General features: G+C 44.2%; 1 protein-coding gene across 2 annotated transcripts in view; it reads left to right on the forward strand.

Moving 5' to 3' along the window:
• LOC128693117 (adhesion G protein-coupled receptor L3) overlaps positions 1–26,637 on the forward strand; it is a 305,787-nt gene that overhangs the window by 248,032 nt on the left and 31,118 nt on the right. For both annotated transcript variants that reach the window (XM_070089532.1, XM_070089533.1), the window contains exon 21: positions 8,318–8,524. In XM_070089532.1, the coding sequence (XP_069945633.1) occupies positions 8,318–8,524 (207 nt within the window). The remainder of the gene's footprint in view (positions 1–8,317; positions 8,525–26,637) is intronic.

A 26,637-nucleotide genomic window follows, 5' to 3' on the forward strand; every position in this document is an offset into this window, starting at 1 on the left:
ACTATGCTGACAAAAATGAGATCTCCAGTACTGGAAGAGGTTGAGAAGTTATTATTGGTGTGGATAAATGAGAAACAATTAGCAGGAGATACTCTTATGACTTCGATTATTTGTGAAAAGGCTAGTGAGTTGCATGAAGATTTGGTAAAGAAATTGCCTGCAAATAGTGGTGAAGTGAGTGAATTTAAGGCCAGCAAAGGCTGGTTTGAGAGATTTAAGAACCGTACTAGCATACTAGTGGTAAGGCATGGTGAGGCTGCCAGTTTGGACCACAAGGCGGCTGAAAAATATGTGCATGAGTTCCAGGAGTACATAGAGGCTGAAGGACTGAAACCTGAACAAGTGTTCATTTGTGACGAAACAGGCCTCTTTTGGAAGAAAATGCCAAAGAGGACCTTCATTACACTAGAGGAAAAGGCAATGCCAGGACACAAGCCTATGAAAGACAGGCTGACACTAATGATAAATAACAAAAAGGCACAATACCGTGACTGGAACGATACACAAATAACCCGCACATAAAAGAGAGAAGCTTACGACGACGTTTCTGTCCGACTTGGACCATTGACAAAGCCACCTCTTCCTGCCTATATATAGCAGTCCTGCTCCACCTCTGTTAGTGTGACTTTGTCAATGGTCCAAGTCGGACCGAAACGTCGTCGTAAGCTTCTCTCTTTTATGTGCGGGTTATTTGTGTATGACACTAATGTTCTGTGCTAATGCTAGTGGGGATTTCAAAGTGAAGCCATTACTAGTGTACCATTCTGAAAATCCCAGAGTGTTCAGGAAAAATAATGTTATGAAGAGTAAATTGTTTGTGTTTTGGAAATCTAATAGTAAGGCATGGGTCACGAGGGAAATTTTCGTCGAGTGGTTCAATGAAGTGTTTGGCCCTAGTGTGAAGGAGTATCTCCTGGAAAAGAAATTGGATCTCAAGTGCCTGTTAGTAATGGACAATGCACCTGCTCATCCTCCAAACTTGGATGACCTAATTTTCGAGGAGTTTGTGTTCATCACAGTAAAGTTCTTGCCCGCGAATACCACTCCTCTCCTCCAACCCATGGACCAGCAGGTTATTGCAAACTTTAAAAAACTCTACACAAAAGCAATGTTTCACAGGTGCTTGACTGTGACCACAGACACTCACTTGACCCTAAGGGAATTTTGGAGAGAACACTTCAGCATCCTCCACTGCATAACCCTTATAGGTATGGCTTGGGAGGGAGTGACTACCAGGACTTTGAACTCTGCCTGGAGAAAATTGTGGCCAGATTGTGTCGACAAGAGGGATTTTGAAGGATTTGGGACTGACCCTAATGAGCATATGTCTGTTGTAAAATCAATTGTGGCACTGGGGAGCTCCATGGGGTTGGATGTGAGTTTGGAGGATGTGGAAGAATTGGTGGAAGACCACAATGAAGAGTTCACCACTGAGGAGCTGCAAGAGCTTCAGCAGGAAGAGCAACACATCGCAGCTCAGAATCTTGCTGCAGAGGAGGAGGAAGAGAGATGGAAGAAGGTGCCTTCTTCAGAAATTAAAGAGATTTTTACTATGTGGGGTAAGATGGAAAGCCTTATGGAGAAACGTAACCCTAACAAGGTTGTTGCAAGCCATATTGGCAACATGTACAGTGACTCCAGTGACAGGACTCCAGTGACTCTCAAGGTGGTCCTAGTGGCATTAAGAAACAGAGAAGAGAAGCAACCTCAGAAAAGCAAATGGTACCTGAGGTGTTGATGGAAGAAGATTCCCCTTCCAAACTATAAACAATCCACTCTCTCTCCTCCTCCAGTCTCCCATACACTAAGAAGAATCTCCAATAAAGGTAAGTGTTATGCTGTTAATGTTTCATTCATCATTTCCCATTGTACTGTTTATGTACTACATGTATATTTCATGTTAAAAATTTTTTTGTTTTAATACTTCTGGGTGTCAGGAACGGATTAATTGTATTTACATTATTTCTTATGGGGAAAATTGATTCGTAAATCGTAAATTTCGTTTATAGTAACGGCTCCAGGAACGGATTAATTACGAAAAACGAGGGACCACTGTATATATATATATATATATATATATATATATATATATATATATATATATATATATATATATATATATATATATATATATATATATATATATATATATATATATATATATATACATATATATATATATATATATATATATATATATATATATATATATATATATATATATATATATATATATATATATATATATATATATATATATACATATATATATATATATATATATATATATATATATATATATATATATATATATATATATTATATATATATATATGTGAGTATGTATGTATATATTTTTAACACATTGGCCGTCTCCCACCAAGGCAGGGTGTCCCGAAAAAGTTAAACTTTCATCATCACTCCATCACTGTCTTGCCAGAGGTGCGCTTACACTGCAGTTATAAAATTGCAACATTAACACCCCTCCTTCAGAGTGCAGACACTCTACTCCCCATTTCCAGGACTCAAATCTGGCCTGCCAATTTCCCTGAATCCCTTTATAAATGTTACCTTGCTCACACTCTAACAGCACGTAAAGTCCTAAAAGCCATTTGCCTCCATTTGGTGCTATCACACACGCTCATGCATGCTTGCTGGAAGTCCAAGCCCTTCACGCACAAAGCCTCCTTTACCCCCCTCCATTCAACCTAACCTAGGCCGACCCTTACCTACACACTCGAAGTCATTCTATTTTGGTCCTTCCTTTCTACATCTCCGAACCTCCTCAACAACCCCACCTCAGCTCTCTGGATAATAGTTTTGGTAATCCGCACCTCCTCCTAATTTCCAAACTACGAATTCTCTGCTTTATATTCACACCACACATTGCCTTCAGACAGGACATCACTGCCTCCAGCCTTCTCCTTGCTGAAACATTCAGCACCCATGTTTCACACCCATATAAGAGCTTTGCTATAGCTATACTCTCATATATTCCTGTCTTTGCTTCCATGGACGAAGTTCTTTGTCTCCACAGATTCCTAAATGCAGTTTACCCACCCCTGTCTCTCATGTCTTAGTGAGTTATCTTGCCATAAAATTCCAGTAGCTTTGTGACACATGATTTTCTTTCCATGAATTCGTGCTGGTTGTCGATTATAAGTTAATTCCGTTCTAGGTGCTCCATCACTCTCCTTCTGATAATCTTCTCCTTGACTTTGCAAGTGTGATTGTGTGTGTGTGTGTGTGTGTGTGTGTGTGTGTGTGTGTGTGTGTGTGTGTGTGTGTGTGTGTGTGTGTGCGCATGCGTGTGTGTACTTACCTAGTTGAGGTTGCAGGGGTCGAGTCCAACCTCCTGGCCCCGACTCTTCACTGGTCGCTACTAGGCCATTCTCCCTGTATCGTGAGCTTTATCATACCTCTGCTTAAAGCTATGTATGGATCCTGCCTCCACTGCATCGCTTCCCAAACTATTCCTCTTCCTGACTACTCTATGGCTGAAGAAACACTTCCTAACATCCCTGTGATTCATCTGTGTCTTCAACTTCCAACTGTGTCCCCTTGTTGCTGTGTCCCATCTCTGGAACATCCTGTCTTTGTCCACCTTGTCAATTCCTCTCAGTATTTTGTATGTCGTTATCATGTCCCCCCTATCCCTCCTTTCCTCCAGTGTCGTCAGGTTGGTTTCCCTTAACCTCTCCTCGTAGGACATACCTCTTAGCTCTGGGACTAGTCTTGTTGCAAACCTTTGCACTTTCTCTAGTTTTTTTACATGCTTGGCTAGGTGTGGTTCCAAACTGGTGCCGCATACTCTAATATGAGCCAGACATACACGGTGTACAGGGTCCTGAACGATTCCTTATTAAGATGTCGGAATGCTGTTCTGAGGTTTGCCAGGCGCCCATATACTGCAGCAGTTATTTGGTTGATGTGCACTTCAGGAGATGTTATACTCACCCGAAGATCTTTTTCCTTGAGCGAGGTTTGTAGTCTCTGGCCCCCTAGACTGTACTCCTTCTGCGGTCTTCTTTGCCCTTCCCCAATCTTTATGACTTTGCACTTGGAGGGGTTGAACTCCAGAAGCCAATTGCTGGACCAGGTCTGCAGCCTGTGCAGATCCCTTTGTAGTTCTGCCTGGTCTTCTCATCAACTTCACGTCATCTGCAAACTGGGACACTTCGGAGTCTATTCCTTCCGACATGTCGTTCACAAATACCAGAAACAGCACAGGTTCTCGGATTGACCCTTGTGGGACCCCGCTGGTCACAGGTGCCCACTCTGAAACCTCGCCACGTACCATGACTCGCTGCTGTCTTCCTGACAAGTATTCCTTGATCCATTGAAGTGCATTCCATATTATCCCTGCTTGACCCTTCAGTTTTTGCACTAATCTCTTGTGTGGAACTGTGTCAAACGCCTTCTTGCAGTCCAAGAAAATGCAATCCACCCACCCCTCTCTCTCTTGTCTTACTGCTGTCACCATGTCATAGAACTCCAGTAGGTTTGTGACACAGGATTTCCCATCCCTGAAACCATGTTGGCTGCTGTTGATGAGATCATTCCTTTCTAGGTGTTCCATCACTCTTCTGATAATCTTCTCCATGACTTTGCATACTATACATGTCAGTGACACTGGTCTGTAGTTTGGTGCTTCATGTCTGTCTCCTTTTTTAAAGATTGGGACTACATTTGCTGTCTTTCATGCCTCAGGCAATCTCCCTGTTTCGATAGATGTATTGAATATTATTGTTAGGGGTACACTTAGTGCCTCTGCTCCCTCTCTCAGGACCCATGGAGAGATGTTATCCGGCCCCATTGCCTTTGAGGTATCTAGCTCACTCAGAAGCCTCTTCACTTCTTCCTCGGTTGTGTGTACTGTGTCCAGCACTTGGTGGTGTGCCCCATCTCTCCGTCTTTCTGGAGCCCCTTCTGTCTCCTCTGTGAACACTTCTTTGGATCTCTTGTTGAGTTTCTCACATGCTTCACGGTCATTTCTTGTTGACTCTCCTCCTTCCTTCCTTAGCCTGATTACCTGGTCCTTGACTGTTGTTTTCCTCCTGATGTGGCTGTATAACAGCTTCGGGTCAGATTTGGCTTTCGCTGCTATGTCGTTTTCATATTGTCGTTGGGCCTCCCTTCTTATCTGTGTATATTCATTTCTCGCTCTACGACTGCTCTCCTTATTCTCCTGGGTCCTTTGCCTTCTATATTTCTTCCATTCCCTAGCACACTTGGTTTTCGCCTCCCTGCACCTTTGGGTGAACCATGGGCTCATCCTGGCTTTTTCATTATTCCTGTTACCCTTGGGTACAAACCTCTCCTCTGCCTCCTTGCACATTGTTGCTACATATTCCATCATCTCATTAACTGGCTTCCCTGCCAGTTCTCTGTCTCATTGAACCCCGTTCAGGAAGTTCCTTATTCCCGTGTAGTCCCCTTTCTTGTAGTTTGGCTTCATTCGTCCTGGTCTTCCTGCTTCTCCGTCTACTTGTAGCTCTACTGTGTATTCGAAGCTTAAAATCACATGATCGCTGGCCCCAAAGGGTCTTTCATATGTGATGTCCTCAATATCTACACTACTCAAGGTGAATACTAGGTCCAGTCTTGCTGGTTCATCCTCTCCTCTCTCTCTTGTAGTGTCCCTCACGTGTTGGTACATGAAGTTTTCCAGTACCGCCTCCATCATCTTAGCCTTCCATGTATCTTGGCCCCCATGTGGCTCAAAGTTCTCCCAATCGATCTCCTTGTGGTTAAAGTCATCCATGATCAGGAGCTTTGCCCTGCATGCATGAGCTCTTCTGGCCACTGCAGCCAGTGTGTCAACCATCACTCTACTGCTCTCATCATACTCTTGCTTTGGCCTCCTGCTCTTCTGTTGTGAGTTATACATCACTGCAATTACCACCTTGGGACCTCCAGAGTGAAGAATTCCCACTATGTAATCGCTTGTTTCTCCGTTGTCTCCTCTCTCCAGCTCATCAAAATTCCATCGGTTTTTGATCAGCAGTGCCACTCCTCCATCCCCCTGTTCCCTCTGTCTTTCCTCAGGATCTGGTATCCCATTGAAAAGATGATATCTGTTATCATACCTGTAAGCTTGGTTTCTGTGAGTGCTATGATGTCCGGTGATGCCTCATTGACTCTTTCGTGCCACTCCTCCCACTTATTTGTTATTCCATCAGTGTTTGTGTACCATACCTTCAGTTTCCTTCCCAACACTGTGGTTTGGGGAGCCTGTGAGGGTGGGAGATCTGGTAGCATACTGTGGGATTCTATAGCTGGGTGTTGGGTGGAAGCTGTGAGTATGGATTGTAGTTTGTGTTGGGATGGTGTGATAGGTTGTTGGGTTCTGAGGATAGTTCTGTGTGTGCTTGCTCTTGCTGTTCTGTCCTGCTCCGACTGACCTCTGCTGGTTCCATCCTTGTCTCTTTTCCTAGTTCCTTTCGCTTTTTTGTCCTCTCTCTCAGCTACTGTCGTTCTGTTTGTGTTCTGTCTCTGTCTAGGAACACCCTCTTGTACTCTTCCGAGTATTTCAACCGTGGTTTCTCTTGGAGGATCCTGTTCCGCATTGTTTCTGTCCTGAGAATCAGCGTGATCGGTCGTTTTCTTCCCTTCAAGTACCCCCCTATTCTCTGAAAATTTACAATCTCGTCCATGTTTTCTTCACCTATTTCTGTGATGATGTTTTCAATCTCCTTTCTTTCTGCCTGCCGTCTTTCACTGTGTGTCCTTTACTCTCTCTCCTGAAGCCCATGGATAAACACTGATTTTGCCCTTTCCTCCTCCCATTGCTTCTCCCTCTGTAACTCTGGTACCTGTCTGTACGTGGTCATTTTCTCCCTTGTTTTTTCCAGTGGCTCTTGGTAGCATGGTTGTGCCTCTCCATTTGACTTATCACCCTCTCCATCTGCTCCCAGCTGCTCTCCCCTTTCACTCCTTGGCCCTTCTTGGCAGGCTGATATGACCTTAGCATAATTCATATCTCCTTCCTTCCTGTTCGGCCTCTCAGCTTCATATGTTGTGTCTTCTCTGGGCAATGCCCTTGTAACTTGCTTCAGCCTATTTACCTCATCTTCTAGGACCCTTATCCTGGCTACTGCAGTTTCGACTTGTGCCTCCCAATTCTTCTTCTCCTTCTCCAACCTCTTTTCTAATTTCAGAGAAAGCTCTGTCTCCATTTTTTCAGAAAGCTCTCCTAGTTTTTTCTCTCACTCTTGTTCCATCCTTCGTGTGTGTTTGTGTGTGTGTGTGTGTGTGTGTGTGTGTGTGTGTGTGTGTGTGTGTGTGTGTGTGTGTGTGTGTGTGTTTGTGTGTGTGTATGTGAGTGTGTGTACTCATCTGTTTGTACTTGCAGGGGTCTATCTAGTATAAATAGTACTAGGGAACTAGCTCTTGGCCCCACATCTTCACTGGTCACTAATAGGTCCACTCTCTTCCTGCTCCAAGAGTCTTGTCATACCTGCTCTTAAAGCTATATATGGATCCAGCCTCCACTATATCACTCGCTAGATTGTTTCACACACATGCAACTCTGCCACTGAAGAAATACTTCCTAACATCCCTGTGACTCATCGGAGTTTTCAGCTTACAATTGTGACCCTTTGTTGCTGCGTCCCATCTATGAAAGATTCTGTCCTGTCCCTCTTACCAATTCCTCTTAATATTTAAAACGTCGTTATCACGTCCTCCAAACCCTCCTGTCCTCCAGTATCGTCAGAAAGAGTTCCTATAACCCAGGAAGGGGAAGCAAACTTTTCAGTGCAGGAGCCACATTCAGAAATTCACAATATTAAAGGGCCGTGTAGCATATTAAGTAAAACAATTAATGTTTAAAATAGCCAAAATAAAAGGTTTTTGAAGAAAAAAAGAACAATTAATTTTTTAAAGTAGAAACTTCACGTGAAATACATTTATTTGAGAAACAAAGTAAATTAGAAAGTAAGAGAACAATGTCAGTGAGAATGATGAATCTGACTGCAATCATTTAGCAGTTTGTTAAAATTAGGAGTCAAGTTGCTTCTGCTGATCCTAAACACTGACTAAGGATTTGAGTCTGTCAGAAGGGATCTGTTTTTTGACCAGTTAACTATCGTTATTGAGAAAGTCTACACAAATATTATTCGGAGTTGCGTGGTAACATTTTCCTTCAGATTTACTAACATTTTATTCCCAAATAACGTGAGTATATGACTTGATGTTGGAGGGCCGCATACGGCCCGTGGACCGTAGTTTACCCACCGTTGCTATAACCTTTGCTCATAGTTTGGTTGCAAACTTATGTCTTAAATTAATGAACTAACACTTATTTCTCTGGCAGAAACACGTGGGACAGAGAATGAACAAGATTCACCTTCACCTGTGCGTGTGCCTGGGGGTGGCTGAGGTGGTGCTCTTGTCAGGGCTGGACGCCACAACGTACCCCTGGGTGTGTACGTTGGTCGCTGCTCTTCTTCACTACCTCTTCCTCGCTACCTTCACCTGGTCTGCCATCGAGGCTCTCAACCTCTATCTTATGCTTGGCAAGGTAGGCACTCATGCACAGGGTCATGTTATCCATTAGGCGCAATACGCACAGCGCCTAGGATCTGAAAAATCTGTAAGGCCTATAAAACAAATACATGAACTAAACTCAAATTTATCCAAACATTTGAAAGACAAACGAAGAAAACGAAATTCCTTTCTTCTTCAATTAAAAATATTTATCTAAAATGCAAATTACATTTTCCCTAAAAATTTAAATTTTTCTTAACTTCTAAGAAAGTGGTAACAATAATACCAAAACGGAACTCATTACATAAACGTTTAAATTTGGAAAAATAAAAAATCATTGGACTCAGAGTTTCATATCTATGAGCCAAAAATTCACTTAATTAATATGTCCCAGAAAAATAATTTGCAATATCAAAAATAGTTTGCAATATCATCTCGATAACACGAAATTATAGGGAAGCCAAATATTGACTAAGAGTCAATAAGGGTTTTAATGCTCACCAACTAAGGTTAATGGTGCACAGTAAACCTCTCCACCACCAGAGACGTATAATATACTTCCGAATAGTTACTAAGTAAACTCTATTATATATACATTCAGAGACATACATCCCTCAGGGTACACACAGACACATATTTCCCTCAGGGTACACACAGACACATACGACCCTCAGGGTACACGCAGACACATACATCCCTCAGGGAACACACAGACACATACGTCCCTCAGGGTACACGCAGACACATACGTCCCACAGAGTACACACAGACACATACGTCCCTCAGGGAACACACAGACACATACGTCCCTCAGGGTACACACAGACACATATGTCCGTCAGGGTACACACAGACACACACGTCCCTCAGGGTACACACAGACACATACGTCCCTCAGGGTACACACAGACACATACATCCCTCAGGGTACACACAGACACACACGTCCCTCAGGGTACACACAGACACATACGTCCCTCAGGGTACACACAGACACATACGTCCCTGAGGGTACACGCAGACACATACGTCCCTCAGGGTACACACAGACACATACGTCCCTCAGGGTACACACAGACACATACGTCCCTCAGGGTACACACAGACACATACGTCCCTCAGGGTATACACAGACACATATGTCCCTAAGGGTACACTCAGACACATACGTCCCTCAGGGTACACGCATACACATTCGTCCCTCAGGGTACACACAGACACATTCGTCCCTCAGGGTACACACAGACACTTACGTCCCTCCTGGTACACACAGACATATACGTCCCTCAGGGTACACACAGACACATACGTCCCTCAGCGTACACACAGACACATACGTTCCTCAGGTTACATACAGACACATATGTCCCTAAGGGTACACACAAACACATACGTCCCTCAGGGTACACACAGACACATACGTCCCTCAGGGTACACACAGACACATACGTCCCTCAGGGTACACACAGACACTTACGTCATTCATGGTACACACAGACATGTACGTCCCTCAGGGTACACACAGACACATATGTCCCTCATGGTACACACAGACACATACGTCCCTCATGGTACACACAAACACATACGTCCCTCAGGGTACACACAGACACATACGTCCCTCAGGGTACACACAGACACATACGTCCCTCAGGGTGCACACAGACACATACGTCCCTCAGGGTACACACAGACACATACGTCCCTCAGGGTACACACAGACACATACGTCCCTCAGGGTACACACAGGCACATACGTCCCTCAGGGTACACACAGACACATACGTCCCTCAGGGTACACACAGACACATACGTCCCTCAGGGTACACACAGACACATACATCCCTCAGGGTACACACAGACACATACGTCCCTCAGGGTACACACAGAAACATACGTCCCTCAGGGTACCCACAGACACATGCGTCCCTCAGGGTACACACAGACACATACGTCCCTCAGGGTACACACAGGCACATATGTCCCTCAGGGTACACACAGACACATACGTCCCTCAGGGTACACACAGACACATATGTCCCTAAGGGTACACTCAGAAACATACGTCCCTCAGGGTACACGCAGGCACATATGTCTCTCAGGGTACATACAGACACATACGTCCCTCAGGGTACACACAGGCACATATGTCCCTCAGGGTACACACAGACATATTCGCCCCTCAGGGTACACACAGACACTTACGTCCCTCCTGGTACACACAGACATATACGTCCCTCAGGGTACACACAGACACATACGTCCCTCAGGGTACACACAGACACATACATCCCTCAGAGTACACACAGACACACACGTCCCTCAGGGTACACACAGACACATATGTCCGTCAGGGTACACACAGACACATACGACCCTCAGGGTACACACAGACACATACGTCCCTCAGGGTGCACACAGACACATACGTCCCTCAGGGTACACACAGACACTTACGTCCCTCAGGGTACACACAGACACATACGTCCCTCAGGGTACACATAGACACATACGTCCCTCAGGGTACACACAGACACATACGTCCCTCAGTGTACGCACTGACACTTACGTCCCTCAGGGTACACACAGACACATACGTCCCTCAGGGTACACACAGACACATACGTCCCTCAGGGAACACACAGACACATACGTCTCTCAGGATTCACACGGACACATACGTCCCTCAGGGTACACACAGACACATACGTCCCTCAGGGTACACACAGACACATACGTCCCTCAGGGTACACACAGACACATATGTCACTCAGGTTACACACAGACACATTCGTCCCTCAGGGTACACACAGACACATACGTCCCACAGGGTACACACAGACACATAGGTCCCTCAGGGTACACACACTCACATATGTCCCTCAGGGTACACACAGACACATTCGTCCCTCAGGGTACACACAGACACATACGTCCCTCAGGGTACACACAGACACATGCGTCCCTCAGGGTACACACAGACACATACGTCCCTCGGGGTACACACAGAAATATACGTCCCTCAGGGTACACAGAGACACATACGTCCCTCAGGGAACACACTGACACATACGTCCCTCAGGGTACACAGAGGCACATACGTCCCTCAGGGTACACACAGACACATACGTCCCTCAGGATACACACAGGCACATATGTCCCTCAGGGTACACACAGACACATACGGCCCTCAGGGTACACACATACACATATGTCCCTAAGGGTACACTCAGACACATACGTCCCTCAGGGTACACGCAGGCACATATGTCCCTCAGGGTACACACAGACACATACGTCCCTCAGGGTACACACAGGCACATATGTCCCTCTGGGTACACGCAGACACATACGTCCCTCAGGGTACACACATACACTTACGTCCCTCATTGTACACACAGACATGTACGTCCTTCAGGGTACCCACAGACACAGACGTCCCTCAGGGTACACACAGACACATACATCCCTCAGGGTACACACAGACACACACGTCCCTCAGGGTACACACAGACACATATGTCCGTCAGGGTACACACAGACACATACGACCCTCAGGGTACACACAGACACATACGTCCCTCAGGGTACACACAGACACATACGTCCGTCAGTGTACACACAGACACTTACGTCCCTCAGGGTACACACAGACACATACGTCCCTCAGGGTACACACAGACACATACGTCCCTCAGGGTACACACAGACACATACGTCTCTCAGGATACACACAGACACATACGTCCCTCAGGGTACACACAGACACATACGTCCCTCAGGGTGCACACAGACACATACGTCCCTCAGGGTACACACAGACACTTACGTCCCTCAGGGTACACACAGACACATACGTCCCTCAGGGTACACACAGACACATACGTCCCTCTGGGTACAAACAGACACATACATCTCTCAGGGTACACACAGACACATACGTCCCTCAGGGTACACACAGACACTTACGTCCCTCAGGGTACACACAGACACATACGTCCCTCAGGGTACACACAGACACATATGTCCCTCAGGGTACTCACAGACACTTACGTCCCTCAGGGTACACACAGACACATATGTCCCTCAGGGTACACACAGACACACACGTCCCTCAGGGTACACACAGACACATATGTCCGTCAGGGTACACACGGACACATACGACCCTCAGTGTACACACAGACACATACGTCCCTCAGGGTGCACACAGACACATACGTCCCTCAGGGTACACACAGACACTTACGTCCCTCAGGGTACACACAGACACATACGTCCCTCAGGGTACACACAGACACTTACGTCCCTCAGGGTACACACAGACACATACGTCCCTCAGGGTACACACAGACACATACGTCCCTCAGGGTACACACAGACACATACGTCTCTCAGGATACACACGGAGACATACGTCTTTCAGGGTACACACAGACACATACGTCCCTCAGGGTGCACACAAGACACATACGTCCCTCAGGGTGCACACAAGACACATACGTCCCTCAGGGTACACACAGACACATACGTCCCTCAGGGTATACACAGACACATACGTCCCTCTGGGTACACACAGACACTTACGTCCCTCAGGGTACACACAGACACATATGTCCCTCAGGGTACTCACAGACACTTACGCCCCTCAGGGTACACACAGACACATACGTCCCTCAGCGTGCATACAGACACATACGTCCCTCAGGGTACACACAGACACATACGTCCCTCAGGGTACACACAGACACATACGTCCCTCAGGGTACACACAGACACATACGTCCCTCAGGGTACACACAGACACATACGTCCCTCAGGGTACACACAGGCACATACGTCCCTCAGGGTACTCACAGACACATATGTCCCTCAGGGTACACACAGACACATACTTCCCTCAGGGTTCACACAGACACATACGTTCCTCATGGTACACACAGACACATACGTCCCTCAGGGTACACACAGGCACATACGTCCCTCAGGGTACACACAGGCACATATGTCCCTCAGGGTACACAAAGACACATACGTCCCTCAGGGTACACACAGACACATACGTCCCTCAGGGTACACACAGACACATACGTCCCTCAGGGTACACACAGACACATACGTCCTTCAGGGTACACACAGACACATACGTCCCTCAGGGTACACACAGACACATACATCCCTCAGGGTACACAAAGACACATGCGTCCCTAAGGGTCCACACAGACACATACGTCCCTCAGGGTACACACAGACACATACGTCCCTCAGGGTGCACACAGACACATACGTCCCTCAGGGTACACACAGACACATACGTCTCACAGGATACACACAGTCATATACTTCCCTCAGGGTACACACAGACACATACGTCCCTCAGGGTACACACAGACACTTACGTCCCTCAGGGTACACACAGACACGAATTGAAGCAAAATGCCCTCCATCGAGCAACTTTACCAACAGCTTAAGGAAGAATTGAGGATGGCGAAGTTGGAGATTCGGCGACTGACCGAGGAAAACAAGAAGATTCGTAGTAGTCCTCCTGTTTTGAGTCCTCAGGTCAAGAAGGGAAACTGGTCAGTGGCTGGACAGCAGGGAACGAAGTTGACGATCAAGAAGACGAATGGAAAGGTAGAAACGATGAAGAAGAAAGAGACTGCCGTGGAAACTGTTGTGGAAACATCTAATACATTCTCAGTGCTACCCGACGAATGTGAGTCGACTACTGGGAACATCACGACGAACGACACCAAGGAAGGTAAGAATATTGTTGTTGTTGGGGATAGCCAAGTTAGGTATATGGATAGGGCGTTCTGCTTGAAGGACAGGAGTAGGAGACAGAGAGTTTGCTTTCCTGGGGCTGGGATGGAGGATATTGTTAGCCGTCTGGATGACATCATGAGAGGTAATGGGAGCAATCCTATTATCTGTCTCAGTGCTGGAGGCAACGATGTTGGCAGACGTAGGAGTGAAGACCTGATTAGCAGGTATAGGTCAGCAATAGAAATAATTAGGAGTAAGGGTGGGAACCCTGTCATATGTGGTATTTTGCCAAGGAGAGTTGGAAATGAATGGTTGTCCAGGGCAATTGGTGTCAATTGCTGGCTGGACAAATACTGCAAGGAAAATGCGGTAACATTCGTTGACAACTGGGACCTCTTCTATGGCAGAAATGACATGTATGCCAGGGATGGGGTTCACTTATCTAGGTCTGGGGTGGTAGCACTGGCAACTGCAGTGGAGGGAGCAGTTAGGACTTTAAACTAGGAATAGTTAGTGGTATGGGTTTTGGCAGGAAAACAGTGAAGTCCCAGTGTAGTAATATTACGAGTTCTAGGGGAACTAGTAATAAGCAGAACGGGGTAGATATTGAAAAGCCAGGGACTTTGGGTGATAAGGACAGTAATAGGTTTAGTAGAAAAACAGAAATGAGCAGGAAGGGTAAAGAGAAAGGAGAGTCTTTCAATGTTTATTATGCTAATTGCCGTAGTGCTAGGAATAAGATGGACGAGTTGAGATTAGTTGCTAGTGCAGGTAACATTGATGTATTTGCCTTAACTGAGATGTGGTTTAATTCAAAAAGTCGGGACATGCCTGCGGAATGTCATATTCAGGGTTTTAAACTGTTCCAAGTAGATAGAAGTATCGGGAAGGGGGGTGGGGTGGCATTGTATGTTCGAGATCGCTTGAACTGTTGCATAAAAACGGGTATTAAGTCTGAAGTAACACATACAGAGTCTGTTTGGATAGAATTTTCAGAGGGGCATGAAAAACTGATTTTAGGAGTGATATACCGTCCCCCAAACTTAGATAGGGACCAAGGGAGACTACTATGGGAGGAAATTGTTAAGGCCACAAGGCACGATAATGTAGTAATTCTAGGAGACTTTAACTTTAGTCATATTGATTGGAATTTCTTGACTGGGAATTTAGAATCATACGACTTCTTAGAAGTAGTTCAGGATTGTTTTTTGAAGCAGTTTGTGACAGAACCTACAAGGGGAAATAACCTGCTTGGCTTAGTTATGGCAAACAATGAATCCCTTGTTAATAATTTAGAAATTTCAGAGGAACTGGGTGCTAGCGACCACAAATCAATTACATTTAGCATTGAATGGAAGTACGATAGTAGCGATAACTCAGTAACAGTCCCAGATTTTCGCTTAGCAGATTACAATGGGCTTAGAGAACACTTATCATCTGTTGACTGGGGTAACGAAGTGAGCTATCAATATGACAGTTTTCTGAACACTATACATGCTGCTCAAAGAACGTTTATCCCATATAAAGAAATTAGATCAAATAGAAATGACCCAAAATGGATGAATAATAGGCTCAAATATCTACTAGGGCATAAGAAAGGAATTTATAGGCGTATCAAAAGAGGTGAGGGTCATCTTATGAATCAGTATATTGACATTAAGAGGGACATTAAAAAGGGGATAAGAAAAGCTAAAAGGGACTATGAAATTAAAGTTGCTAGGGATTCTAAAACTAACCCAAAAAGTTTTTTCCAGGTCTATAGAACAAACGTTAGAGATAAGATAGGTCCCCTTAAAAATAACTATGGGCACCTTACTGACAAAGAGAATGAAATGTGCTCGATTTTTAATAATTATTTTCTCTCAGTTTTTACACAGGAAGACACTAACAATATTCCAGTAATTAATTTTTATAGTGGGCTAGAAGAAGATAAATTATGTAACATCACAGTCACTAGTGAAATGGTTGTGAAGCAGATAGACAGACTGAAGCAAAATAAGTCGCCGGGTCCTGATGAGGTTTTTTCAAGGGTTCTTAAGGAATGCAAAATGGAACTCTGTGAACCATTAACTAATATTTTTAATTTATCTCTTCAAACAGGTGTAGTGTCTGATACGTGGAAGATGGCTAATGTAATTCCTATTTTTAAAACAGGGGACAAGTCGTTACCGTCAAATTACCGCCCAATAAGCCTGACCTCAATTGTAGGCAAATTACTAGAGTCAATTATAGCTGAGATTATAAGAAGCCATCTCGATAAGCATAGCTTGATTAATGATACTCAGCATGGATTCACAAGAGGCCGGTCTTGTCTAACTAATTTATTAACTTTCTTCAGTATAGCTTTTGAGGCTGTTGACCACGATAAAGAATTTGATATTATTTACTTAGATTTTAGTAAGGCTTTTGATAGAGTTCCGCACCATAGACTGTTAAAGAAAGTGGCAGCTCATGGCATTGGGGGAAAAGTGCTCTCGTGGATCGAGTCATGGCTCACTGACAGGAAGCAGAGAGTGTCCATAAATGGGGTTAAATCCGAGTGGGGATCTGTAACAAGTGCCGTTCCACAGGGATCAGTCTTGGGCCCGTTGTTGTTTATAATATATATCAATGATCTTGATGAGGGAATTACTAGTGATATGAGCAAATTCGCCGATGACACAAAGATAGGTAGCATAATTGATTCAAACGTAGATGTTATGGAACTTCAGGAGGATTTGGACAGGCTCTATTCTTGGTCGGAAAAGTGGCAGATGCAGTTCAATGTAGATAAATGCAAGGTTCTGAAGCTTGGGAGTGCCCATAACCCTAGTACTTATAAGTTAAATGATGTAGAACTTAGCCATACAGATTGCAAAAAGGACTTGGGGGTTATGGTGAGCAGCAACCTTAAACCAAGACAGCAATGCCTAAGCGTACATAATAAGGCAAATAGATTACTGGGATTTATATCAAGAAGTGTAAGCAACAGAAGTCCAAAGGTCATACTGCAGCTTTATACATCATTAGTAAGGCCTCACCTAGATTATGCAGCTCAGTTCTGGTCTCCATATTACAGAATGGACATAAATTCGTTAGAAAACATTCAGCGTAGGATGACTAAATTAATACATAGCATTAGAAATCTTCCTTATGAAGAAAGATTGAAGACTCTTAAGTTACATTCACTTGTTAGACGAAGAATGAGGGGAGACCTGATCGAAGTGTATAAGTGGAAGATAGGTATTAATAAAGGGGATATTAACAAGGTCTTGAGGATATCTCTCCAAGAGAGAACCCGCAGTAATGGATTTAAATTGGATAAGTTTAGATTTAGAAAGGACATAGGAAAGTATTGGTTTGGAAATAGGGTAGTTGATGAGTGGAACAGTCTACCTAGTTGGGTTATTGAGGCTGGGACTTTGGGTAGTTTCAAATTTAGGTTGGATAAGTACATGAGTGGGAGGGGATGGATTTGAGTGGGACTTTCACATCAGAGCTTATTTCTTGGGTAGCATTGAAAATTGGGTTGGGCAAATGTTTTGTTAGTGGGATGAATTGTAAAGGACCTGCCTAGTATGGGCCAACAGGCCTGCTGCAGTGTTCCTCCTTTCTTATGTTCTTATATGTCTCTCAGGGTACACACAGACACATACATCCCTCAGGGTACACACAGACACATACGTCCCTCAGGGTACACACAGACACATATGTCCCTCAGGGTTCACACAGACACTTACGTCCCTCAGGGTACACACAGACACATACGTCCCTCAGGGTACACACAGACACATACGTCCCTCAGGGTACACACAGACACGTATGTCACTCAGGTTACACACAGACACATACGTCCCTCAGGGTACACACAGACACATACGTCCTTCAGGGTACACACAGACACATACGTCCCTCAGGATACACACAGACACATACGTCCCTCAGGGTACACACAGACACATACGTCCCTCAGGGTACATACAGACACATATATCCCTCAGGGTACACACAGACACATACGTCCCTCAGGGTACACACAGACACATACGTCCCTCAGGGTACACACAGACACATACGTCCCTCAGGGTACACACAGGCACATATGTCCCTCAGGGTACACACAGACACATATGTCCCTCAAGGTACACACAGACACATACGTCCCTCAGGATACACACAGACACATACGTTCCTCAGGGTACACACAGACACATACGTCCCTCAGGGTACACACAGACACATACGTCCCTCAGGGTACACACAGGCACATATGTCCCTCAGGGTACACACAGACACATACGTCCCTCAGGGTACACACAGACACATACGTCCCTCAGGGTACACACAGACACATACGTCCCTCAGGGTACACACAGACACATACGTCCCTCAGGGTACACACAGACACATACGTCCCTCAGGGTACACACAGACACATACGTCCCTCAGGGTACACACAGACACATACATCCCTCAGAGTACACACAGACACATACGTCCTTCAGGGTACACACAGACACATACGTCCCTCAGGGTACACACAGACACGTACGTCCCTCAGGGTACACACAGACACATAAGACCCTCAGGGTACACACAGACACGTACGTCCCTCAGGGTACACACAGACACATACGTCCCTCAGGGTACACCCAGGCACATACGTCCCTCAGGATACACACAGACACATACGTCCCTCAGGGTACACACAGACACATACGTCCCTCAGGGTACACACAGACACATACGTCCCTCATGGTACACACAGACACATACGTCCCTCATGGTACACACAGACACATAGGTATTAGTGGTGGTGACCTGTACTTAACTCTGTGAAGAAGTGTCTTGTTTGCTCCCCGTGGACTGAACCAAGATGCCCTCCATCGAGCAACTTTACCAGCAACTTAAGGAAGAATTGAGGGTAGCGAAGATGGAGATACGGCGATTGACGGAAGAAAACAAGAGGATTCGTAGTAGTCCTTCTGTTTCGAGTCCTCAGGTCAAGAAGGGATCGTGGTCAGTGGCTGTACAGCAGGGGACGACGAAGTTGACGATCAAGGAGACGAATGGAAAGCCAGAAACGATGAAGAAGAAAGAGACTGCTGTGGAAACTCCTGTGGAAACCTCCAACGCATTCTCGGTGCTACCCGATGAATGTGATGTCATATGTGGCATTTTGCCAAGGAGAGGAGTTGGAAATGAATGGTTGTCCAGAGCAATTGGTGTCAATTGCTGGCTGGACAAATACTGTAAGGAAAATGCGGTCTTGAGGATATCTCTCCAAGAGAGAACCCGCAGTAATGGATTTAAATTGGATAAATTTAGATTTAGAAAGGACATAGGAAAGTATTGGTTTGGAAATAGGGTAGTAGATGAGTGGAACAGTCTACCTAGTTGGGTTATTGAGGCTGGGACTTTGGGTAGTTTCAAATTTAGGTTGGATAAATACATGAGTGGGATGGGTTGGATTTGAGTGGGACTTGCACATCAGAGCTTATTTGAAAATTGGGTTGGTCAAATGTTTGTTAGTGGGATGAATTGTAAAGGACCTGCCTAGTATGGGCCAACAGGCCTGCTGCAGTGTTCCTCCTTTCTTATGTTCTTATACTGGGATCGTCACGACGAACGACAACAAGGAAGTTAAGAATATTGTTGTTGTTGGGGATAGCCAGGTTAGATACATGGATAGGGCATTCTGCTTGAAGAACAGGAGTAGGAGACAGAGGGTTTGCTTTCCTGGGGCTGGGATGGAGGACATTGTTAGCTGGCTTGACAACATCATGAACGGTAATGGGATCAATCCTATTATTTGCCTCAGTGCTGGAGGCAATGATGTACGCAAGCGTAGAAGTGAGGATTTAGTTAGAAAGTTCAGGACAGCTATAGACATAATTAGGAAGAAGGGGGGGCGCCCTGTTATATGTGGCATTTTGCCAAGAAGAGGTGTTGGTAATGAATGGTTGTCCAGAGCAATTGGTATTAATTGTTGGCTGGATAAACACTGTAAGGATAATGCAGTACCATTCATTGACAACTGGGACAACTTCTATGGCCGAAATGACATGTATGCCAGGGATGGGGTTCACTTATCCAGGGCAGGTGTGGGTTTTCTTGCTAACTCAGTTGAGGGGGTTGTTAGGACTTTAAACTAGGATTAGTTAGAGGTATGGGTTTAGAAATGATAAATAATCAGTATGGATATATTGACTTATGCTCTGATATTAAGAATCTTAATAGTAACTGTCATGGAGTAACTCTGGGTAATGATAATTTCAGAAATTGTGTGAAAACAAAGATGAATAGGAAAAATGTGCAGAAGAAAAAACATATGATGGTATTTTATGCTATCAGTCGAAGTGCAAGAAATAAAATTAATGAACTACGTTTGGTAGCATGTGCTGGGAACTTTGATATCATTGCATTAACTGAAACGTGGTATGATTTAAAGAGTCGGGATATGACTGCTGAGTGTAATATTCAGGGATTTAAGTTGTTCAATGTGGATAGATGTAATGGGAAGGGGGAGGAGTTGCATTGTATGTTCGAGAAAATATTAATTGTTGCATAAAAACAGGTATAAAAATAGAAGGTGCAGTAACAGAGTCTGTTTGGGTAGAGTTCATGGAGGGTCAAGAAAAACTAATTCTAGGTGTAATATACCGACCTCCAGGCTTGAATTACGATAGAGGGAGACTTCTTAGGGACGAAATTGTTAGGGCTTCTGGACACAGTAACATAGTCATAGTAGGGGACTTTAACTTTAGTCAAATTGACTGGAATTCTTTGACAGGTAATCTAGAGTCCAGTGACTTTATGGAAACAGTTCAGGACTGTTTTCTGAAACAGAGCGTAACTGAGCCTACAGGGGGTAATAATTTGCTAGACCTAGTCTTGTCAAATAAGGAAACACTAGTGAATAATCTGGAGATAACTGAAGAGCTTGGCGCAAGTGATCACAAATCCATCACTTTTAGCATTAATTGGGAATGCAAGAATAATGATAATACAGTAAAAATCCCTGATTTTCGTTGTGTCGATTATAATGGACTTAGGGAACATCTGTCTAATCTTGATTAGGGTTATCTAGCTAATGATTTTATTGACGATAATCATACTTATGAATATGAAGGGATCTGCTTTTATGATTGTTTTCTTAATAATGTACACAGTGCCCAGAGTATATACATTCCCCAGAGAGAAATTAGGTCAAATATTAACGATCCCAAATGGATTAACAGGAGGCTAAAGCATCTATTAGGGGAGAAAAGGGGAATTTATAGGCGCATCAGAAGAGGAGAGGTTAACCTTACTGACCAATATGTTCAGCTTAAAAGAGAAGTAAAAAAGGCGATCAGAAAGGCTAAACGTGACTATGAAATTAGAGTTGCTAATGAATCAAAGACTAATCCAAAGGGGTTCTTTCAAGTGTATAGGACGAAGGTGAAGGAAAAAATAGGACCTCTGAAAACTGGGAATGGACAGCTGACGGATAATGAACTGGAAATGTGTTCCTTATTTAATGACTATTTTTTGTCAGTTTTTACACAGGAAGATGTAAATGAGATTCCAGTAATTAACAATTATTTAGTTCCTGATGAATTTAAATTAACTAATATTACTGTCACGAGGGACATGGTTATTAAACAGATAGACAAACTGAAACAAAATAAGTCCCCGGGACCCGATGAGCTGTTTTCCAGGGGAATGCAAGATGGAGCTTAGTCAGCCATTAACGAGTGTATTCAATGCGTCCATCCTTACCGGTGTTGTGCCAGAGTTGTGGAAGATGGCTAATGTGGTTCCTATATTCAAATCAGGGGATAAGTCCACTCCTTCAAATTACCGTCCAATAAGCCTGACATCTATAGTGGGCAAGTTATTAGAATCAATTATAGCTGACATTATCAGAAGTCACCTTGAAGAGCATAACTTGATAAATGAATCTCAGCATGGATTCACGAGAGGTCGTTCCTGCCTGACAAACTTACGGACGTTCTTCAATAGAACATTTGAGGCAGTTGACAGTGATAAGGAATATGATATTGTTTATTTGGATTTTAGTAAAGCCTTCGATAGAGTACCTCACAAGAGACTCTTAAGAAAAGTGGCAGCTCATGGTATAGGAGGTAAACTTCTAGCATGGATTGAGGCATGGCTTACCAATAGAAAGCAGAGATGTGATGAATGGTTGGAAAAACCGACAAGTTGAAGATTGAGACACTTATACAGCATATGGGAATCTTTATTCAGGAAACGTTTCGCCACACAGTGGCTTCATCAGTCCAATACAAAGAGGAAGGCGTAAAGAGAGGAGGAGTATGAGGTAATCAGTCCCTCAGCCTGGAGTCGATGTGTTCAGTCCATCAATCTTGTAGAATGTACAGCATAGGGCCGTAGACGTGGCTTATATACTGTAGTGAGGTGAGGTGAAGTAGGCGGAGGCGGGGTCATAGTGGTACCATCCACTAGTCGAAGTAGGTCCTCGTCCAAAGGTTGAACAAGTGTTGAAGAATTCTTTGTAACAAGATCCCATGATGCTGCAGTGTCTGACAGTTGTGATGAATGGTTTGAAAAACCGACAAGTTGAAGATTGAGACACTTATACAGCATATGGGAATCTTTATTCAGGAAACGTTTCGCCACACAGTGGCTTCATCAGCCCAATACAAAGAGGAAGGCGTAAGGAGAGGAGAAGTATGAGGTAATCAGTCCCTCAGCCTGGAGTCGATGTGTTCAGTCCATCAATCTTGTAGAATGTACAGCATAGGGCCGTAGACGTGGCTTATATACTTGTCGGTTTTTCTGTCTATAGTTCAAACTTTTGAAACAATATTGTTTCAGACTTTGGAACAATGCTCTTCTCCAGACTGAGGGACTGACCACCTCAAAACTTTAAGGGTGATGGACTGATTACATCGTCTTCAAGTCTCTTCTGCTTCTATCAACTTTTCTGTACTCGACTGAAGAAGCCTACTGTGTAGGCGAAACGTTTCGAAATAAAGATACCTAACTGTTGCATATGTGTCTTACCTAACAATATTGTCCTGGTGTTAACCTTCAGTTCACAGTGCACTACCACAATAATATTGTCCTGGTGTTGACGTTAAGTGCACAGTGCACCACACCAGTAATATTATCCTGGTGTTAACTTTCAGTGCACAGTGCATCACACCAGTAACATTGTCCTGGTGTTAACCTTCGGTGCACAGTGCACTGCAACAATAATATTGTCCTGATGAATAATTTAGTGCAAAATGCACCACGCCACTCATATTGTCCTTATATTAAGCTTCTGTGCACAGTGCACTACACTAGTAATATTGTCCTTGTGTTAAGCTTCAGTGCACAGTGCTCTACACCAGCAATATTGTCCTGGTGGCAAACTTCTTAGCACAGTGCACTACACCAGTAATATTGTCCTGGTGTTACTCTTTAGTGCACAGTGCACTACACCAGTAATATTGTCCTGGTGTTAACTATCAGTGCACAGTGCACTACACCAGTGTCATTGTCTTGGAGTTAACCTTCAGTGCACAGTGCACTACATCAGTATCACTGTCCTTGTGTTAACCTTCAGTGCACAGTGCACTACATTAGTATCATTGTCCTGGCGTTAACCTTCAGTGCACAGTGCACTACACCAGTATCACTGTCCAGGTGTTAACCTTCAGTGCACAGTGCACTACCCCAGTAATATTGTCCTGGTGGTAACCTTCAGTGCACAGTGCACTACCCCAGTGTCATTGTCTTGGAGTTAACCTTCAGTGCACAGTGCACTACACCAGTATCACTGTCCAGGTGCTAACCTTCAGTGCACAGTGCACTACCCCAGTAATATTGCCCTGGTGTTAACCATCAGTGCACTGTGTACTACACAAGTAATATTGTCCTGGTTGTAACCTTCAGTGCACAGTGCACTACCCCAGTGTCATTGTCTTGGAGTTAACCTTCAGTGCACAGTGCACTACACCAGTATCACTGTCCACGTGTTAGCCTTCAGTGCACAGTGCTCTACCCCAGTAATATTGTCCTGGTGTTAACCATCAGTGCACAGTGCACTACACCAGCAATATTGTCCTGGTGGTAACCTTCAGTGCATAGTGCACTACACCAGTATCAATGTCCTGTTGTTAATTTTCAGTGCACAGTGCACCACACCAGTAATATTATCCCAGTGTTAACCTACAGTGCACAGTGCACCACACAAGTAATTTATCCCTGTGTTAACCTACAGTGCACAGTGCACCACACCAGTAACATTATCCCAGTGTTAACCTACAGTGCACAGTGCACCACACCAGTAATATTATCCCAGTGTTAACCTACAGTGCACAGTGCACCACACCAGTAATATTATCCCAGTGTTAACCTACAGTGCACAGTGCACCACACCAGTAATATTATCCCAGTGTTAACCTACAGTGCACAGTGCACCACACCAGTAACATTATCCCAGTGTTAACCTACAGTGCACAGTGCACCACACCAGTAACATTATCCCAGTGTTAACCTACAGTGCACAGTGCACCACACCAGTAACATTATCCCAGTGTTAACCTACAGTGCACAGTGCACCACACCAGTAACATTATCCCAGTGTTAACCTACAGTGTACAGTGCACCACGCCAGTAATATTATCCCAGTGTTAACCTACAGTGCACAGTGCACCACACCAGTAATATTATCCCAGTGTTAACCTACAGTGCACAGTGCACCACACCAGTAATATTATCCCAGTGTTAACCTACAGTGCACAGTGCACCACACCAGTAACATTATCCCAGTGTTAACCTACAGTGCACAGTGCACCACACCAGTAACATTATCCCAGTGTTAACCTACAGTGCACAGTGCACCACACCAGTAACATTATCCCAGTGTTAACCTACAGTGCACAGTGCACCACACCAGTAATATTATCCCAGTGTTAACCTACAGTGCACAGTGCACCACGCCAGTAATATCATCCCGGTGTTAACCTACAGTGCACAGTGCACCACACCAGTAATATTATCCCAGTGTTAACCTACGGTGCACAGTGCACCACACCAATAATATTATCCCAGTGTTAACCTACGGTGCACAGTGCACCACGCCAGTAATATTATCCCTGTGTTAACCTACGGTGCACAGTGCACCACACCAGTAATATTATCCCAGTGTTAACCTACAGTGCACAGTGCACCACACCAGTAATATTATCCCAGTGTTAACCTACGGTGCACAGTGCACCACACCTGTAATATTATCCCAGTGTTAACCTACAGTGCACAGTGCACCACACCATAATATTATCCCGGTGTTAACCTATAGTGCACAGTGCACCACACTATAACATTATCTCGGTGTTAACCTACAGTGCACAGTGCACCACACCATAATATTATCCCGGTGTTAACCTATAGTGCACAGTGGACCACACTATAACATTATCTCGGTGTTAACCTACAGTGCACAGTGCACCACACCAGTAACATTGTCCTAGTGGTAGCCGACAGTGCACTACACCAGTAGAAGTCATATAGCGTAGTGTAGCATTCAGGTTCAGTTCGAGGAAAAGGAGGATAAATCCAGTTCCTAGGATCAAGAGCTCCTCACCAACATCAGGGGACTCCACGACAATTTTAACACTAAATCACTGTCGCTCAACAGTAGAGACAGGGAAAATAAATTTGTTTCCTTTAGGAAAGATAAAATTTAATTTACTTTTGTTTTCAAAATTCTTTCTCTCCTTCAAAAGCAATATCAAAAATTTTAAGGCATTTTTCAGTGTATTAAAAACAATAGGAACCAACGATACGACCAACAAACATATTTTTGAAAACGTTTTAAGATTTTTTTTTCTCATTTTAAAGCTTTCACAATTATGAAACGTCCATAATTCCGCATGAGGAAGAAATAAAAAAAATGATTGGTGTTCATTCCTATAGCTTTAATTGAAGGTGTTCATTCCCTTAGCTTTAATTGAAGGTTTTAATTCCTTTACCTTTAATTGAAGGTGTTCATTCATTTACCTTTAATTGAAGGTGTTCATTCCCTTAGCTTTAATTGAAGGTGTTCAATCCATTAGCCAAAAAGCAGAAGCATGAGGATGGGACATATGTTGTGTAGCAGAGGCATGAGGATGGGAACATATATGTACTGTAGCAGAGGCATGAGGATGGGAACATATATGTACTGTAGCAGAGGCATGAGGATGGGAACATATATGTACTGTAGCAGAGGCATGAGGATGGGAACATATATGTACTGTAGCAGAGGCATGAGGATGGGAACATATATGTACTGTAGCAGAGGCATGAGGATGGGAACATATATGTACTGTAGCAGAGGCATGAGGATGGGAACATATATGTACTGTAGCAGAGGCATGAGGATGGGAACATATATGTACTGTA

The sequence above is a fragment of the Cherax quadricarinatus genome, chromosome 28 (genome assembly GCF_038502225.1).
Source record: "Cherax quadricarinatus isolate ZL_2023a chromosome 28, ASM3850222v1, whole genome shotgun sequence".
Lineage (NCBI taxonomy): Eukaryota > Metazoa > Arthropoda > Malacostraca > Decapoda > Parastacidae > Cherax > Cherax quadricarinatus.